Raw genomic sequence first — 20,326 nt, forward strand, 5'->3', positions numbered from 1 at the left:
GAACCAGGAGCTACATTATCCTCGGGTAGAATACCTTTTACAAAATCAGCAATCGCATCCACACAGTCTTCAGCCAAATTATAATCTGTTTTAATGCCCATCAATCTTGTAGCAGATGATAAAGCTGAATGACCATCTCTGCAACCTTCGTACAATGGTTGCTTTCCAGCATCCAACATATCATAAAATCTCCTAGCTTCTGCATTGGGTAAATCTTCCCCTCTAAAATGATCATTTACCATCTGCTCAGTACCTACACCATAATCTACATCCGTTCTAATTGGTTCTTCTAATCTAACCGCTGGCTGAGGTTCGCTAGTACTACCATGTTCATAATCAGTTTCCCCATGATGATACCAAATTTTGTAACTTCGTGTAAACCCACTCAAATATAGATGAGTCCAAACATCCCACTCTTTAATAACCTTTCTATTTTTACAATTAGAGCAAGGACATCTTAACTTACCTGTTTTTGCTTCCGGTTGTCGGTGAACTAACCCCATGAATTCGGTTATACCTCGTTGGTATTCTTCCGTAAGCAATCTCGTGTTCGGATCCAAATGAGGTCGATCGATCCAAGAACGGAAATAATTTGAAGAAGACATATTTTTTATGAATCAAATTCGTGTGTAAATAGAGTAAGAGGGAGGATGAAGATATGGAGTGAATGAAGAGGAAGAGGAGTGCTTGTTTATATAGATTAAATCCTGCCGACATACCGAGGAAATTCCGACGGAATTCCGACGGAAAAGGCTAGTTCGTCGGAATTTCCTCGGAATTTTGTAAAATCCCCCAACAGCTCTCCAACGGCTATAATATTTCCTCGGAATTCATCGGTTTTTTCCGAGGAACACATTGTTCCTCGGAATTTCCTCGGAATATTCCGACGGACTGAGGTTTCCTCGGAATTCCGTCCGTATATTCCGAGGAAATTCCGAGGAACCCCAATTTTGTGTTACCTCGGAATTTCCTCGGAAATTCCTCGGTATATTCCGACGATTTCATTTTCCGTCGGAATGTCCGTCAGAATACCGCTGTTTTCTTGTAGTGACAGGATTGTTCTTATTGCTTGTTTGTAGAATAATTAACTAGAAACCTGATCATATGATAATTAGGCGCACACGAGAGCATGGTCTATTACCTTAACTGAATCCTGCTGAGTTAGGTTGTTAGGCGCATGCGAGAGCTGGTTTAGTTAACCTAGTGAACATATCGATTAGGACGTTAATGCTTGTCTATTTATTGATACCTATTCAATAGTATCAATCGGCACTCGATCCTTGTTCACATGCGAAAGCTAGAACAAAGACTTAGTCATCTGATTAGTAATTGCATGCGAGAGCTGGATTACTTGCTTATTAAATTTGAGTTCTAGGATCAACCCTTAGCATCTATAAATTGTTGTTCTAATAATCTGAATAAAACCCTAAGTCTAGTACCACTCTTCCATCAAAAAAAAAACTTCTCTATTTATTGTTTTGTTATTTACTGTTTTATATTATTTGACATAGCTTATCTGAAACTCAAGTCTATTATGTGAAGTATCGAGTTATGCGGATACGATCCTCAATTACTACAATTTGAGAGAGTTGTTCTTGAGATAAATTGAGCAGGATTTCCTCATCGGCATTAAAGCTCTTGATTCCATAAACTTGTTATAGGTCTAGCTGCCCACCTCAGGCGCAGTCTTTTAGAAAGTTGAAACAACATGAAGGACAATCGGAGAGAACTTGTAAAATACATAAAAAGAAATTGAGAAAATGAGTACTACTATATCTTTTACGTACGATACTGAGACACAACCGAATAACAAAGCCATTGTTTTCAATGTTCATTGAAACAATGAAGAAGAATGTAGAACTTGAGTTCTATCAAGTACATTTAAAAACCGCTGTGCAACCATCCCGGCAAGGATAGAACCGAGCCGGCTAACGATCCTCTACAGCACCAGATAAATCTAGAGACAATCATTGCCGTTAATCACGCTCTGATCGGACATTCATGGTTCATCAACCAGGGTATAAGGCTTGTCTCAGAAATCAAGGATACAGAGGTACGAGCCTATAGAACAGATCCTGTTCAAGTAAGGTCGTGACCACCGTTGCTTTCTCTCGGCTATATATACAATGAGGTTTCTTATGACGCTTGGGATGTGGGATACCGCATCAGAAACAAAACATAGAAAACCATATATATATGGCTTATAGTTTGAGGACTCATGTATTTTTATATAAAGCCCATTTATGATTTTTGTTTACACGTTGATCTACTACTTTGTAACAAGTTTCAGAAGAAGAAAATTTATTTAATCTATTTATTAATCCTAACACTAATTTGGTTGAGAGAATCATTCACATACAGATCCGTCAATGCAGCCATGAAACTTTCATTTGGAAAAGAAAAGCTTGAGTTGGACGAAAAGCGGTAGCTCACATCTCACTCTGATTATTCCTACTTTCATCTAATGAAAAAAAGAACAGTACATCGCCGATAGTGAAGGAGCAGAACAAGAATACAAAGTCCAATGATACTTACAACAAGGATTAGAAACAAATATTTTTTTCACTTGAGCCATTAAGTTTAAATCTGCGTTGGAATCAAATTAAGTCAAAGGCCTTCCAGTATTCAAACTTGAGCAACACATGATATTTGTTACCAGGAGGATCTTAATCTGCTACATTGAAGTTTCATGATCAGAGGTCATTTCAGTGAGTATAATTAAGAAGTTGATCAATATGATTGTCAAACTAAATTCATAGTCCAAGAGTCAAACATCAGCAAGATGATTTTCCATTTTTTAAGTGAAGAAATAAATAAAAGATCATCTGAAACGAGTTATTTTTTGGGGGGAGAATTTGCCAATAACAACTTATATATTCATTTTAAACATATATATAGGTATGCCAAAAAAACATATATATATATATATATATATATATATATATATATATTTTTTAAACTTGGAAACTTAAACTTGGAAACATATATATAGTTTGCTTGAATGAAACTTGGAAACTTAAACTGCAGTAATATGTGGTAGTTAGATATAATCTGTCACACATACTGGCAAGAGTTCAATCTACTTATGAAGATATAAAAGTTTTAATTTTGGAAGCATGACTTAGACTCAATTCCAGCTAGTTTATAATTTGAGGTGGGAATCTCAGGGGAGCCGATAATGTACAAGTTTTACTAGCTATTGTTGGGATTTGATGGCAAATATAGTTTGAGCTAGAACAAGAATTAAACGCACAAACTCGTTCTCACACTCTGACGAACTTGTGACATGATCGTTTAGAAAGTCAAAACAGCGCGAAGGACCAACGAAGAGAATTTGTAAAATAAACAAAAACAAATTGAGAAAATGAACATTTATATCTTTCTTATGTATGATACTTGGACACAGCCAAATAATGACCAAGATTGTAGAAGTTGGAGTTGTATCGGATTTTGTTCAGGTTTAAAGATCATAAAAACGAGTGACGGCAAATAAATGGGAACCTGTCATCAGACCGCCGTGTTTGCTCTACCACGTTCTAACAAGATTGATAAGAAGATAATTGTATTTAAACCGAACGGCCAATACAAGACTGAACCGAATACAGTCAAGTCTCGATATTAGGTAGCTATAAATATACTGACAGATGAAGAATAAAAAGAAGTTCAAGAGTCCAGTATAACCAAATTTCAAGCCTTTACTTTGAAAGTGAATGTATCACTAAAGAATTGTCATCTTATATGGCAATTAATCTCAGGGCAGGTAGCGGTCACAATGAATCTGGTACTTCGCAATATGCGATGTGATAACTACTGCCTAAGAAGTGGAGAGCCAGAAGAAACTGTTACTCATGCGATCCTCGAATGCCTACCGGCTTTACAAGCATGGACATTATCATCAACACCGTCAAACTTTCAAACTTTCTCTATCTCGAGTATCTACGCCAACATAAACTATCTATTTTGGAGGAAGAATAGTATTATGGAGCCAGAAGATGATGGAGACTATTATCCCTGGATAATCTGGTACATTTGGAATGTTAGGAAAAATAAGTTTTTCAGAGGTATAGACAGAGACCCATTGGAGCTAGTCAGTTATGCAGAGAGTAAGTGTCATGCCTCGTACAATACGAAGGATACTTTACATATCCCTCCACAAGCACAAATTGTTGAAGAAACACAAGCCTTGAGCTTGGGTAATATTTGCATGGTAGATGGTTGATATTACGTGTACACGCACACCAATTAACCTAATGTGCACACTACCACAATCGAATGGTATGTCGATGTAGCACTTTAGGATCGAATCCACAGAGACCAATGATTACACTTTATATTTATAGGATCAATATCAAGCTAAAACAATATGGGGGTTTTAAAGTTGATTTTGTAACAAGCAAGTAAGAGAATGATTTAAGGTTTTCAGATGATTAAGAATACTAACCTAGGTTGGTTTGATCGAGTGTTAAACAAGTGTGAGCCAAACAATTATTCAAGTTCAATTAAGAGTAAGTCTAGAACTCGGATCACTCAGGTTGAATCAACCCACTCTCATGGTATTGATTCCTTTGCAAGTCGGTCTTGGTGCCTAAACTCTCGTTTGGATCAAGACGCGCTAGCAAGCTTTGGAGATCAAGTCCGATATGTTCACAATACACCCTAATATCTACTCTCGCTGACTAGGGATGCAATGCTCAATCATAACAGATCTAGCAACCTATTACACGGTTAATGAACAGGTTAAACCTAGGATCTAACATTAAGCGGTCAGTTTAATGCAAGCATTAAGAATAGTTATGAATGAAGACAATCAATGGATTCACTTATCTATGTTTAACTCACGGATCTAACACCCTAACACCCTAATCTAAGCAAGTGGATTAATCAGCCATGGACAGAGAAATTACAGAGATAACAGATGAAGAAAACATGTCAGAATTAATAATAAAAAGCAAAGAGGGTTTAGAAATCTTCTCCAAAGGATGTAGAGATTCTTCTCCCTTAACAAGAGTACAAGTTTTCTCTCTCCAAAATCTCTCTAAAAAGTCATGTAAAATGTCTAGAATAATAGGAAAATATATATTGTAGGTCTCTGGCGGCTGCATGAGAAAAAGGGGGAAGCCCTAGGTAAAATCCCGAAATATTTGGAAACTTCCTTAAAAATCTCTGTCGCTGGAACAAGCACGCCAGACTGCTCTGCACGACTGCTCTGCATGAAAAACTCCAAATTGCACTATTTTCTCTTCTTTTCCTTCAACTGGTTTATCTCCCTTCCAATGCAACTCCAGACCTGTAATGACTCGAAAAGGACTACGAAGACTCGATAAAGACTTGAAAACCAATTAGAAAACATATATACAAGATGCCAAAAACACCATATATCAACTTCCCCTGACTTAGATCCTTGTTTGTCCACAAACAATGCCAAGTATTAAGAACAGGGAGAAAGGTTTGAAAGTGTGGGAACTCTCCTATTCTCAGCAACCATACTTTAACCACAAATCTCTGAACCACATAAGCAGTAAAACTAGGACAACACACCCTTACTGGAACCCCACTGACTGCTGTTCAAAAATCGGCTCCATACTCTACATATCAAACCTGAAAAAGCAACACTATCGAGACAAAACTCCCTACATTCATTTAAAAGTAGCGTGAGCTTCTCATCACAAGCACTATTCAGGGTAGACGGGCTTGGTGTTAAACAGGTTATTTAATGGTGGTGTTAAAAGTGTTTAGGGGCTACCATTTCATTGTAGGGGATGCAGGATATCGCACAAAATGGCAAGAGAGGATAGATCCATTGATGTCCACAGCCTCTACTCGTTTTTGCTTCCTCTGGAACGACTGCTCCGATTTGGATCAGCCATCTGGCTGCTCTCCAATCTTTCAACTTGGTACCCACTCTTTTGCTTGACCTTCCCAGTGGCCCATGTTTCTTTGATTTCTTCCCCTTCTCCATCACCCCATTTTCGTTTTTTTTTTTTTTTAATACTGATATGGTGATGTGACGAAGAAGGAGGTAATACATAATGTTTCTGAGTGCCATTGGTGGTTCTGATTCTCCACCCCTGCTCCTGCGCAGTTCATTGGTTATGGAGCGGTTGCTCCCTTAATCTGCTTGTTCTCCTTTCTGACTGAATTTCTGCAGCAGTAACGAGTAAGAGGCTGCGTCGATCCTTTTCTCTCTGACCTTTTTGCACATATCTGCACATATGACACTGAAAAACAAATGCATGAAGGTGGAATAAACGCTAAGGTGCAAGGTGGGAACTAGCTACAGATGAGCTAGCCACTCAGGATCAGCAAGATGGATAAAAATGATAAGAAGTCCTGAGTGTGTTCTCGTTTCCCTGATCTAATGCCCATAACAAGAAGAATTTCAGTCAAGATTAGGTTCAAGTTAGGTGGATTTAAGTCTACCCAGTGTAACCTGGTCGGTTGAGAACTTCTGGAGAATCAAGTGAGATATGTCAGGGTGTTCTAGGTCCACATGTGTGTCTTTCGCCACCGCTAAGGTCACTGAATAAGATAACTAAAGCACGAGGTGGTTAGTGATCAACACGGAATAAGGTCATAATTCCCACAAAGTTTTGACTGACTCGAACATAAAAACTGACTCAAACTAACTCAAAAGAAAAACAAAAGAAAGAAACGAGTTAGTAAACGACGAAAACCCTCTCCCAGATTTACTTCACAACGTCCCTGGTGTGAAAATAAATCAGAGAGAATGTGAAAACAAGAATAAATTTTTTTTTGTGAGATACTTACCTGAGTGGAGCGGGCGCTCCACGAAAATTCTGAGTGTTCCATCGCAAGATCTCTGCCTGGAGCAGTCACTCCTTCAGCAACCCAGAATTTTTAAGTATCTCGGATTTTTCTGCTTTTTGACCTGAGACTCAATAAACTAAAACGAAAAATAAGCAAACAAAAACAAAACCAAGTTATATTTACACTTACCAGTGGGTTGCCTCCCACCAAGCGCTTGGTTTAAGTCACTAGCTTGACTAGGTGACAGTGATCAGTCGGGTTGATCATGAGGGCTTGTTCCAAAACAAGCTCCACAATCAGACATGTTCAACTTCAGAACTCTGCTCAGCAACCCCTTCACAACAACTTCTCCTTTCTCTCTCAGCTCATGTGTGAGAATTACTGTGACTTTAGAGAAAGGTTTAGAGGTACCCTTGCACTTTACCTCATACTCAATGGATTTCTCATCATACTTCCGCGGTATCAAAGTCATCATAGGGTCACCCTTGACCCTTTTCTTCTCGACTTTTTCTTTCACCTTTGCATTCCCACTGAGTTTCTTTGTATCAGTGTGAGGATCTCCATCCAGGACTACTTTGATCTCACTCTTTCCAAGAAGGGTACCTTGCTGCCTCTTGACACTCTCAGCTGTTTGAGCAAGCTGAACATCAATCCTCTTTATGTGGTTGCTCGCAGTATCATACTTTGTATTCAGCTCGGTGAACATGTTGTCCATCCTGGTGTTGAAGTCTGTAGAAACCTGATTCAATGCCTTACCCTGAATTTGCATACCCTGCAAAAGTTCTTGCATCATCATACTTAGACCCTTCAGCTCATCTTGTTGAATGTTCCCGGTAGCTGGAACAGCTTCCCGATTGCTCTGCGGTTGTCGCTGGTTCTGGTTCTGTATCTGCCCGGCTGTAGCTTGCTCCATGCTGAAGACGTGCCCTTGGTTATTTTTCAGTAGCTGATCAACCTTGGCAGTCAGTTCATCTATCTTCTGGGTCGATCCTTTTCTCTCTGACCTTTTTGCACATATCTGCACATATGACACTGAAAAACAAATGCATGAAGGTGGAATAAACGCTAAGGTGCAAGGTGGGAACTAGCTACAGATGAGCTAGCCACTCAGGATCAGCAAGATGGATAAAAATGATAAGAAGTCCTGAGTGTGTTCTCGTTTCCCTGATCTAATGCCCATAACAAGAAGAATTTCAGTCAGGATTAGGTTCAAGTTAGGTGGATTTAAGTCTACCCAGTGTAATCTGGTCGGTTGAGAACTTCTGGAGAATCAAGTGAGATATGTCAGGGTGTTCTAGGTCCACATGTGTGTCTTTCGCCACCGCTAAGGTCACTGAATAAGATAACTAAAGCACGAGGTGGTTAGTGATCAACACGGAATAAGGTCATAATTCCCACAAAGTTTTGACTGACTCGAACATAAAAACTGACTCAAACTAACTCAAAAGAAAAACAAAAGAAAGAAACGAGTTAGTAAACGACGAAAACCCTCTCCCAGATTTACTTCACAACGTCCCTGGTGTGAAAATAAATCAGAGAGAATGTGAAAACAAGAATAAATTTTTTTTTTTGTGAGATACTTACCTGAGTGGAGCGGGCGCTCCACGAAAATTCTGAGTGTTCCATCGCAAGATCTCTGCCTGGAGCAGTCGCTCCTTCAGCAACCCAGAATTTTTAAGTATCTCGGATTTTTCTGCTTTTTGACCTGAGACTCAATAAACTAAAACGAAAAATAACCAAACAAAAACAAAACCAAGTTATATTTACACTTACCAGTGGGTTGCCTCCCACCAAGCGCTTGGTTTAAGTCACTAGCTTGACTAGGTGACAGTGATCAGTCGGGTTGATCATGAGGGCTTGTTCCAAAACAAGCTCTACAATCAGACATGTTCAACTTCAGAACTCTGCTCAGCAACCCCTTCACAACAACTTCTCCTTTTTCTCTCAGCTCATGTGTGAGAATTACTGTGACTTTAGAGAAAGGTTTAGAGGTACCCTTGCACTTTACCTCATACTCAATGGATTTCTCATCATACTTCCGCGGTATCAAAGTCATCATAGGGTCACCATTGACCCTTTTCTTCTCGACTTTTTCTTTCACCTTTGCATTCCCACTGAGTTTCTTTGTATCAGTGTGAGGATCTCCATCCAGGACTACTTTGATCTCACTCTTTCCAAGAAGGGTACCTTGCTGCCTCTTGACACTCTCAGCTGTTTGAGCAAGCTGAACATCAATCCTCTTTATGTGGTTGCTCGCAGTATCATACTTTGTATTCAGCTCGGTGAACATGTTGTCCATCCTGGTGTTGAAGTCTGTAGAAACCTGATTCAATGCCTTACCCTGAATTTGCATACCCTGCAAAAGTTCTTGCATCATCATACTTAGACCCTTCAGCTCATCTTGTTGAATGTTCCCGGTAGCTGGAACAGCTTCCCGATTGCTCTGCGGTTGTCGCTTGTTCTGGTTCTGAATCTGCCCGGCTGTAGCTTGCTCCATGCTGAAGACGTGCCCTTGGTTATTTTTCAGTAGCTGATCAACCTTGGCAGTCAGTTCATCTATCTTCTGGGTGTCGGAACTATTCTCTTTCTTGGAGTGATCGCTCTCCTCGTTCTTATTGGCTGAGAGCCATGTTCTCAATCAGCTCAAACGCTCCATCAGTGGTCTGAGTCATGAAGTCTCCGTCGCTGGCAGAGTTCATAGCACTCTGAAATTCCCAGTCAACTCCATCATAGAAAATTTCCAAGAGGTAGTTATCATCAAATCCATGGTGAGGACATTCTTTGCGATAGTCATTGAAGCGCTCCCATGCGTCGCAGAAAGGCTCATCAGTGAGCTATCTGAAGGAGGTGAACTTGTTCCTCAATGCAGCTGTTTTCGCCTTAGAGTAGAAATGGTTGAAGAACACTGATCAGACATGTTCCCATGAAGTGAGAGAGCCGGTAGGGAGGGAGTTCAACCACTGTGCAGCTTTTCCATCAAGAGAGAATGGGAATATCATGCACTTGATGTAGTCTGGTGGTACGCCATTAGCGCGAGTGAAACTGTATACTTTTTCGAAGCTCTCAATATGCTCCATTGGAATTTTTGTAGAGAGACCAGAGAACACCTTTCTCTGTACTAGACCGATCAAAGCAGGCTTGATCTCGAAGTCCTGTTTGAGGCAGAGTGGAGGAACAATGGCAGAGCGCGTAGTAGGGATGTTACGCGGAAGGTTTCTCTTCCCGATCGGAACCGTCTATGCCTGCTGTTCCTGCTGCTGCTGAGCAGCTTGTTCCTGCGCTTGAATGGTCTGCTGCAACTGTTGCATATGTTGCTGCATGAGTGCCATTGCAGCAATAAGATCATCCTGATTGGCTTGATCACCCATAGTGGTGTCGGTTTGCCTTGGCTGTTGACGATTTGTTCTTTCGAACCTTGCTAGCCCCTGGTTGGTAAAAATGTAACTCTCCTTGTGCGTTTCTCCGAGTATGTCTACTGGTCATGCACCTGAAAAATTAGCTACAACAAAAAGGATAGAGCAAGTTAGAGGTCTTAGACTAAATAAATAACCGAAAAATAAAGGTAAAAAGATGGTCCCTGGCAACGGCGCCAAATTGATATTATGTGTATACGCACACCAATTACCCTAATGTGCACACTACCACAATCGAATAGTATGTCGATGTAGCACTTTAGGATCGAATCCACAGAGACCAATGATTACACTTTATTTCTATAGGATCAATATCAAGCTAAAACAATATTAGGGTTTTAAAGTTGATTTCGTAACAAGCAAGTAAGAGAATGATTTAAGGTTTTTCAGATGATTAAGATTGCTAGCCTAGGGTGGTTTGATATGGTGTTAAACAAGTGTGAGCCACACAATTATTCAAGTTCAATTAAGAGTAAGTCTAGAACTCGGATCACTCAGGTTGAATCAACCCACTCTCGTGGTATTGATTCCTTTGCAAGTCGGTCTTGATGCCTAAACTCTCGTTTGGATCAAGATGCGCTAGCAAACTTTAGAGATCAAGTCCGATATGTTCACAATACACCCTAATATCTACTCTCGCTGACTAGGGATGCAATACCCAATCATAACAGATCTAGCAACCTATTACACGGTTAATGAACAGGTTAAACCTAGGATCTAACACTAAGCGGTCAGTTTAATGCAAGCATTAAGAATAGTTATGAATGAAAACAATCAAGGGATTCACTTATCTATGTTTAACTTACGGATCTAACACCCTAACACCCTAAACTAAGCAAGTGGATTAATCAGCCATGGACAGAGAAATCACAGAGATAACAGATGAAGAAAACATGTCTGAATTAATAATAAAAAGCAAAAAGGGTTTAGAAATCTTCTCCAAAAGATGTAGAGATTCTTCTCCCTTAACAAGAGTACAAGTTTTCTCTCTCCAAAATCTCTCTAAAAAGTCACGTAGAATGTCTAGAACAATAAGAAAATATATATTGCAGGTCTCTGGCGGCTACATGAGAAAAAAGGGGGAAGCCCTAGGTAAAATCTCAAAATATTTGGAAACTTTCTTAAAAATCTCTGTCGCTGGAACAGGCACGCCAGACTGCTCTGCACGACTGCTCTGCGTGAAAAACTCCAAATTGCACTATTCTTCTCTTCTTTTCCTCCAACTGGTTTATCTCCCATCCAATGCAACTCCAGACCTGTAATGACTTGAAAAGGACTAGGAAGACTCGATAAAGACTTGAAAACCAATTAGAAAACATATATACACGATACCCAAAACACCATATATCAATGGTTCATGGACCTCCACAAATCAATTCAGTGGAATTGGATGGGTTTGGATAGCATGAGAAAGATCCAACTAATAGGGACACAGAACTTAAAGAGGCGTGAGACAGCACTACACTCGGAACTGGAAGCGCTAAGATGGGCAATGGAGAACATGCTACAACATTCGACCTGCCAGAGATTTGGAACAGATTGCAAGGACCTGATTTCAAAGGTAACGAACCCACAAGCTTGGCCAAACTTCTCAACTGAGCTGGAGGTCATTCAAATTCTCCAGACGTGTTTTCCGGACTTCAAGATCAACTACTTCCCAATGGTGCAAAATGAAAATGTTGATTCGCTGGCTAGGAATGCCCGTTCTTTTCTTAGATATCTTTGTTTTATTGGTTGTTCTATTCTGGTCTGATTACCTAGACCACCTCAAGCTTGAGTAATAGAATAGCCGTTTGATACCAAAAAAAGACTAAACCGAATTTGATCGTAACTCATGAGTTCTCTGGTTTCGTCCAACTATCCTCTTGGAATGCAAGTTCACACTCACACAGCCAATCTATATTGGTCTCTTACGGTCGGTGTGTCGATCGGGCTGGCCTGGCCTGGCTCAAAACCCGCAAAGCCCATTGCTATTTAATCCCGGCCTGGCCCGCAAAAGTTATGGGCCTATATTTCAAATCCCGGCCTGGTCCTAAACGGGCTATAGAACTTTTTGGACTTTTTTGAGCTTTTGTTATGTCTTGCCGGCATATATAAATCACTATTTCACACCTAATTGAGTAACAGAAATACGCACCTTCTCACATTACGTCTTTCAAATGATTGAGATGGAGAAGAACACAATTTCTAAAACCATATGTTTTTATGAAATCCAGTTAAACTAAAAAAGATGTGTAACTTAAAAACACCAAATAAGATAATAATAATAATAATAATAATAATAATAATAATAATAATAATAATAATAGCAAATAGAAATAAAACAAAAGCATTTCAACTTTGATGCAGTAGAAATTGTAGGATCAAGTTATTCTCAGTGGTTTCTACATTCTCATCGTCATCAAGAGTACATATAAAATATAAAAGATATTAAAATTTGACAAATATATCAATATAAAATAAAACTTTATAAATACTAATATGTTACCTAGATCCGGAACGTAAATCCTTCCAACCAAATGCGTGTATAAATCAGTGCTTCAACATGTTTTGGTAGGAGACGACTTCAAGAAATCTTGTTTTAATCCATTAGACATGCCATTTACTTTATTCAGACATGAAGATCCATCAAAGCAGCAATTAAAACTCAAATTTGGAAAGAAAAGCTTGCGATAGAAAAAAAAGAAAGAACATATTTTTCAGTATCGTAAATATTGTTGCTCTCGCATTGGCACAGCTGCTGCTCCCACACACAAGTGAAGCTTTAGAGCACCATTAATGGGAGTGCTTAAGGGGTTGCTTAGGGGTGGGATCCACCATAAGAGAGGAAGAAGCGTTGCTAAAAACGCCAAATTAAGCACCGAGGCTTGCACTGTTTCATGGGCCCCACTGACACGTGGCGGTCCGTGATTGGTTCGTTTTTAATTTTTTTTTTTTTTAACCAGACAAAAAATATATATATATATATATATATATATAAGCACCCCAAATGGGTTTATGGGTTAAAGATGCTATTAGCTAGTAGAAATGAGAACTAAAGAATACCCTAGGCCACGGTATCTTATATGAAAGACATTCGTGTGTACGTGTCATGTTTTTTTTTTGTTCCAGTTATTTTACAACAGTACAAAAGAAAAAGAAAAAGGTGATGTTAGTTTTATTGCATTATCTAATAAGTAACTAAAAATCTTGTTCAAAAAATATCAATAAATAAAAAAAAATCTAATAAATAATACCTTTCTCTGTTAATACTTAGCAGGTACTTGGAGTTGAATCTTTATCGGCAATAGATTGGCTTCAGTTAGTTACTCATTATCTGCGGCATTATCCCAAGACCCAAATGCAAAGATAATTTTACATTGCATATATATATATATATATATATTAAAACTAAAACTACATTGCATATTATTCAGTAAGGAAAATATGACCGATGTTTTTTGGGGTATCGATGATGATTTCGGGGCGATTGGCGACTCAAGGGGCGAGTCGAAGGCGATTCGAAAGGAATCTCCATCTTCTCCCATGGAAATGGCTCTATGGCTAATCTTAGGGGAGTTTCTTGTCAGAGGGAATTCTTCTCAGCCATATGGATAAAATTGGAAGATTTCCAAAATATTTTGGGAGATTTACAAAAATCTTTAGAAAATATCTTCTTTTCCAAAAAAATTTCGGAGAAGATATGTGTTTATCTAGGATTGAGGGTATTAGCGCTATTAATATTAACACAAGGCTCTTGTTTTCTTAGAAGCTGGCGAGCAAGATCTCTATTCTTATTGCTAATGGGTGAGAATTTGGCTGCAGTATTGAAAGGGATGTCGCTCAGAGAAGACAAGTCTATAGTCATATAAGAGGATGACAACTTCTGTGCGATGGAAAGGGGAGGGCGAAGCCTCTTGGGACATCTTCTGAATCCGGATTGTCAGAACATGGATAGAATGTTGAGAACAATGCCAAAAATCTGGAAGGTGTATGAGCAATTCAGGGGGCATTGCGTTTACCAAGGAAGGGTTTCAATTTATCTTTGATCTTGAAACCGACATCCAGATGGTGCTGAAGCAAGGGTTTTGGATTTTCGATGACTGGGGTATGGCTATGGAAAGGTGGGTGGAAACGCCACCACCAAATTACCTGCAAACAGCAACGATATGAGTGAGGTTGCATAATCTCCCAGTCAACTATCTCATGATGCAGTGGCACACGACCTTGGGCATGTAAAATTGATAGATTTTGATCCTTCGAAGCCTCATATCCTTGAGTATGTAAGGGTCCAAGTAGTTCTGGATATCAATCAGCCACTACGGGATAAGAAGTCAGTGACTTTACCTGGAGGTAGAATTGAGTATGTAGATGTTGAGTATGAAAGAGTGAGGAAGAAGTGCTTTCACTGCCTGAGACTTTCTCATTAAAAACAAAAGTGTCCTCTCCTTCATGGCTTGCAAAATAAAGAGAAAGGGGTGGTATTTCGACAGAATGCAGTTGAGGTACAATAGTCGGGTGTGAGACAGCATCACAGTGATCTTGTCGACCAACTGATGCCCTTAACGGCACCAACTATACTGCCCGGATTCGAGCCACATCCTTCAATTGTGGCTCCAGAAGTCTTTGAAAAAATGAGACTATACATGGATTACGTTGATCTAGAGGAAAGAATAATCAGAGAGGCAAAAATGAGGAAGACTCTCCAGGAACTGTCTAAGGACCCAATTGCCAGAGACCATATCTCAGATTGGAAAGAGCACGACTGGTTTCCTCGGAAATCAATAGAGACAGAGGAAGATTTATCGACTTCAGTAGAGTTGATACTGCCTTTGTTCCTATTGTAGCAGAATCATCGTCTTATGGTTCCTAGAGACTACCTGAAATGTTGGAAGATGAAGAGGCCAGAAGGGAGGTGGTGGCTGACTCCACAATGAGGTTGGATGAGAATAAAGGTTCGGAGCAATGCATGTCGGTGAATGAGCAACATAGGCTCTTAAATAAAAGAGGAGAAGAAGGATATACTGCTGACCAAGAATATGGGTTACAACTGGGTAATATGAGAAGTGGAGGCTTTGTAATGGGCGTTGGGACCTCCAACGGAGCAGCACGGAGTAGTCGCAGTAGAAAAACACATAGTAGCTACTCTTCTTGGGTACGACGTAACCAGAATAAACGTAGAGGCACTCAGGAGGCAGATGCCATGGCTCAGCAGAGCAGAGAAGAGGGTCAAATAAAACGCAAGGCGCATGAGGGTGAAGTCTCGTCTAAGATGGCGAAACAAGTGAAGGGTTTGGTGGTTTCCCCGAAACCATCCAATGATCAATGACGACGCTCAGTTGGAACTTTCGGGGATTGAAGAGCAACTTGACATTTCGACGCCTAGAGGAGATGTGTCGTGAGCATCTTCCGGATTTTTTGTTTCTCCTAGAGACTAAAAAATCTAATGACTACGTGAATGGTGTTACATGATCGTTGGGTTATGACCACTCTTTTTGGTGAATCCAGTGGGTCTTAGTGGAGGTTTAGCGCTTTTTTGGAAGAAGTCGTATGAAGTGGAGATTTTGAGATAAAGTAGTAGGATTATAGATACGAAGGTGAAGGCTGGCAACCTTGTATACTATATGACATTTTTCTACGGAGATCTAGTTAGACAAAGAAGGAATGAGTTTTGGACAGAGTTGAAGTCTATTGGCTTGAATCGGAATGGTGGTTGGGGCTTAGCTGGCAACTTCAATGAGTTTATGAGCAGTGAAAAAAAGCTTGGTGGTCCGGTTCGGGTTGAGAGCTCCTTTTATCAGTTTCGTTCTATGGCTCGCATATGTAAGATCAAGGAGATTCCGAGCTCTGGGGATAAACTCTCTTGGGCAGGAGTAAGGGAGGTGATTACAAATGGTGTCAAGGAGAATGTTTGGATCCAGTGTCGGCTAGCTAGAGCCTTTGAAAATCCAGAGTTGTTTCGTCTCTTCCCTCGCTCTCATCTGTAATATCTCGAACGGTTGGGGTCTTATCATAGACCTATCTTTCTCAGCATGGTGGCTCAGAGTCAGATCCGGAGAGGAAGATTTATATTTGATAAGAGATGGTCGTCGCAGCCTGCAGTGTGTGATATAATCAAAAAACATTGGAGATCGGTGGAAAGATAAGATGGAAGGGACGTGCCATCGGTGATCTCATCTTGTCGCTAAGAGCTGGCAAAGTGGAAGAGAGGTGATGCAGGAAATTCTAAGAAACAGATTATGAAGCTACGTCTGCAACTCGAGGAGGAGGAGACAAAACTTGTTCCTGACTTGGTTATGATAGCAGAGATAAAGCTGCAGTTGACCCATTTGTATCAAGAAGAAAGCTTCTGGAAACAGAAGTGTAAAAACAAGTGGCTGGTTGCGGGTGATCTAAACACTAAGGTCTTTCATGGTTGGACAAAATCAAGGAAGATGAAGAACTTGATACATGCACTAGTAGACTCAGGTGTAGAGCAAACAAAAGAGGACGCGTAAAGAAGTTAAACAAGGCTATGTGTGCAAGTAAAGAGAGAGTGATATAGAAAGTGAGAGATGTGTTTCGAGGTAGAAGTTAGTTGATGGTATCTTGTGAACAAGTGAGTCCGACATTTGAGAACAACCAGTTCAAAGTGTAGTTATTTTCTTGAGAGGAGTTAGTTCTTTCTTTTAATATGTATTCTTATTTTGCTAAACTTCAATTCTTATGTAACAAATAACTTTAATTCGAATTTATTCAGTTTCATTAAGTTTTAATATATTCACACTGTTATTTTAATTTTGTTAAATTAATAATCTGATAAAAAATCAAATAGTAATAAAAAATAATCTTCAAATATTTTGGAAAGTCAACATAAAAGAGTGGTCAGAAATTTATCAGAAAATGGATTGATAATTTTGACCACTTTCTGCTGCTTGTTTTTTACGACAATTCCGTCGACTTAATATGGTCAAAAAAAATTGACCATTTTCTGACCAAATTTATTTTCTGGCGGAACTTTTTTGACGGTTTAATGTGATTAAAAATTGGTCAAAATAGAGTGTTTCTGACCATTTTCTAACAGAATTAAAGGTCAGAAATTAAACTATTTCTTGTAGTGACACATTACAAATTTAATTAAATGGTGGAAATGTTTCCAGGTACTGTATAACTCTATAACTTTGTCTTGGTTTTTATGCGAATAAGTGATATTTGAACATGAGTATTGACATCTTGTATTTTTGTTTTAGGAGGCATTGGTTGTAACGGGAAAATATATTTTACAGTCTCTATTGTTAAAGAGAAGCTATGAAAACTAAGATGAACATGAGCCATGTCAAGAGCATTTTTCGTATTTTACATTCTACACTGCCAAAGAGAAGCTATTCAAACTATAAGGTAAAATGAATAATTAAATGAAGTTTTTCATATTTTAAGACAGAAGTAAAGAAAGAATGAAGTGTATGTTGTACTTTATTTCGTGCATCAAATGATGTTATCTAATATAATTATATAACTTATCTTAAGAAAATTAGGAGAGAGATTAAATCATTAAAGGTAAAAGACAATGTGATAGTCCCTGTAGAATCGGGATTAATTTGATTAGTTTATTATATATATAGTTGAATGTATAAGATTTTGCCAAACCAATCGTAGTCCAGTGGTTCTGGTGCGTGGTATTTATCTATAGGACCTGGGTTCGAGGCAGGATGTGTTTTATGTAAATTTGAATTTTTCTTTAATGAATGGAAATTTACAAAAATATTCCCATCTTATTCCTTTCACGTGTCGCAGAGAAACCCTATTTTTGTGTTTTTATTGTTTTTTTTATAGTTATTCTTGAGTGTTTTTACTGATTTTTCTTATATATGTGCCCATTTTTGATAGATTTAGAGAGAAAATTATGATTTTGAGTTTCCAATTTGAAAATCGAATTTTTTGTTGAAGATCTGAGTTTTTATAACTATGATGTAAAATTTAACATTTTTTAAGTATGATATTTAAAACTAATTATAAACATGAAAACACATTGTTCGCTAAACTGAAACATAGTCGCAACTACAATAAAACATATATCCTCTATATATTAAAAGAGAAACATTACAACATTTGAGATACCTATGTGTCATCACCACAATGATTCTTAAAATTTCTAGAGAAATAGGTTGATCCATCTAAATATATAATAAGTTTTTTTATTAAACTAACCATAAATTAATTATGAATGTTCTTCATTCTTTCCATAAATAAAAATTATGGATGTTTTTTATGTAAATTTGAATTTTTCTTTAATGAATGGAAATTTACAAAAATATTCCCATCTTCTTCCTTTCACGTGTCGCAGAGAAACCCTATTTTTGTGTTTTTATTGTTTTTTTTATAGCTATTCTTGAGTGTTTTTACTGATTTTTCTTATATATGTGCCCATTTTTGATAGATTTAGAGAGAAAATTATGATTTTGAGTTTCCAATTTGAAAATCGAATTTTTTGTTGAAGATCTGAGTTTTTATAACTATGATGTAAAATTTAACATTTTTTTAAGTATGATATTTAAAACTAATTATAAACATGAAAACACATTGTTCGCTAAACTGAAACATAGTCGCAACTGCAATAAAACATATATCCCCTATATATTAAAAGAGAAACATTACAACATTTGAGATACCTATGTGTCATCACTACAATGATTCTTAAAATTTCTAGAGAAATAGGTTGGTCCATCTAAATATATAATAAGTTTTTTTATTAAACTAACCATAAATTAATTATTAATGTTCTTCATTCTTTCCATAAATAAAAATTATGGAATTGCCTAATGTGACTAAAATATATGACAATTAATGATTTTGAATAATAAAGATTTGAAAAAAATTAGTGTATCATCTATAATGTTTTTCAATTTCAGCTTATTAAATGAATTGAACAACCACATTAATCATATAATATAAATTTAGATTTTTTCTTATATGTTATATTTTGAATTTTAAAAATGAATCTAAATTACTAAAACCGTTAAAAGTCTCACACTAAAATTTCGTGAACCATGGTTAAAATTTTTGTTGTGATAAGATACAAATGATTACAAAATCATAAAAGTATGAAGACTCATTTAATAAATATTAAGATTAACAATATATATATATATAACTATATACCATATAAAATACATAAATAATTTAATTTTGATATTTTTTTTGAACAATGTTTTTTGAAAAAAGCTTTGAACAAATATTGACAACTTAATAGTTTAATTTTAAACTTTGCATTGAATTTTTTAAAAAAATTATAAATTAGAAAACTATAAACATCACACAGTGAAATTTTTTGTTATCAGTGATTTAAAGTTTTTGTCACAAAAAAATACAAATGATCAAAAAAAAATATGAGTAGAAAAAATATTTAATAATATTAATAGTAAAAATATACTATATATCTATGTTAATATTATTTAAATTTAATTATAGAACATATAAAATAAAAAAGTGTTTGTTTGGATAAATACATTTTATTTAAGTGTTCGTATCAATTTGATAATATACGTAATAGTAACTGAATTTTTAATATTTAATATAATTTTTTATATTTCATAATATGTAAAATAATATATAATACGTAAAAATAATTTATATATAATATTCATTCCGCGCAAGACGCGGATCTTAACCTATTACACAATTAAATCATGTATATCATAATCATGTATCACTTCTTTATTAGTACTTAATATGTTTAAAAAATTAAAAATTGCAAAGCTGTGAATATATGGGTTTGGTAGGGACTGCATAGATTTTTTATAACATTTTTGCATAGGGTCAAACAGTGTCCGACCCATTTCACTCAAAAGAAAATTTTGCTGACCCAAAATCAAAATTGCAAACTCAGCCACGATCCACTCTGACAATAATTTCTTTTCTTAGCGGATTGATGTTTCAAACTCAAGATTTTGATGGAAGTTTTGTTAATAAAAGTTTTTTTTCCAAAAAGGATTATGCAGATTTAAGAGAAAAGAGAACATCTTTTTTTAATAAAAGGCGAAAGGTTAGTCTTGTTTGTCCTATCTACACATATTTATATACTTCAGTTCTGCATTGTTCCTTAGTTGTATAACCAAAGTAGGGTCTTAAGTATTTGATATATATCGAGATATTATTGGCTTTGCGGATCATTAAATCCCATTTTAATT

At 37.2% G+C, this 20,326-nt stretch overlaps 1 protein-coding gene and 2 non-coding genes across 3 annotated transcripts; 2 read left to right on the forward strand and 1 right to left on the reverse strand.

Annotated features, from left to right (window-relative positions):
• Window positions 1-1,876: 1,876 nt before the first annotated feature.
• Window positions 1,877-2,093, reverse strand: LOC125593779. The gene has a single exon (XR_007329670.1). It is a non-coding gene; the product is annotated as a small nucleolar RNA U3 (small nucleolar RNA).
• Window positions 2,094-9,528: 7,435 nt separating this feature from the next.
• LOC125593677 lies at window positions 9,529-9,635 on the forward strand. The gene has a single exon (XR_007329577.1). It is a non-coding gene; the product is annotated as a small nucleolar RNA R71 (small nucleolar RNA).
• A 2,031-nt stretch (window positions 9,636-11,666) lies between these two features.
• LOC106417358 (uncharacterized protein At4g02000-like) lies at window positions 11,667-14,590 on the forward strand. The gene is made up of 3 exons (XM_013858174.1): window positions 11,667-11,742; window positions 14,167-14,284; window positions 14,356-14,590. Exons 1-3 carry the CDS (start codon window positions 11,667-11,669, stop codon window positions 14,588-14,590), a joined length of 429 nt encoding a protein of 142 aa, XP_013713628.1.
• Window positions 14,591-20,326: the final 5,736 nt, after the last annotated feature.

This window comes from Brassica napus, chromosome C9, assembly GCF_020379485.1.
Source record: "Brassica napus cultivar Da-Ae chromosome C9, Da-Ae, whole genome shotgun sequence".
NCBI lineage: Eukaryota > Viridiplantae > Streptophyta > Magnoliopsida > Brassicales > Brassicaceae > Brassica > Brassica napus.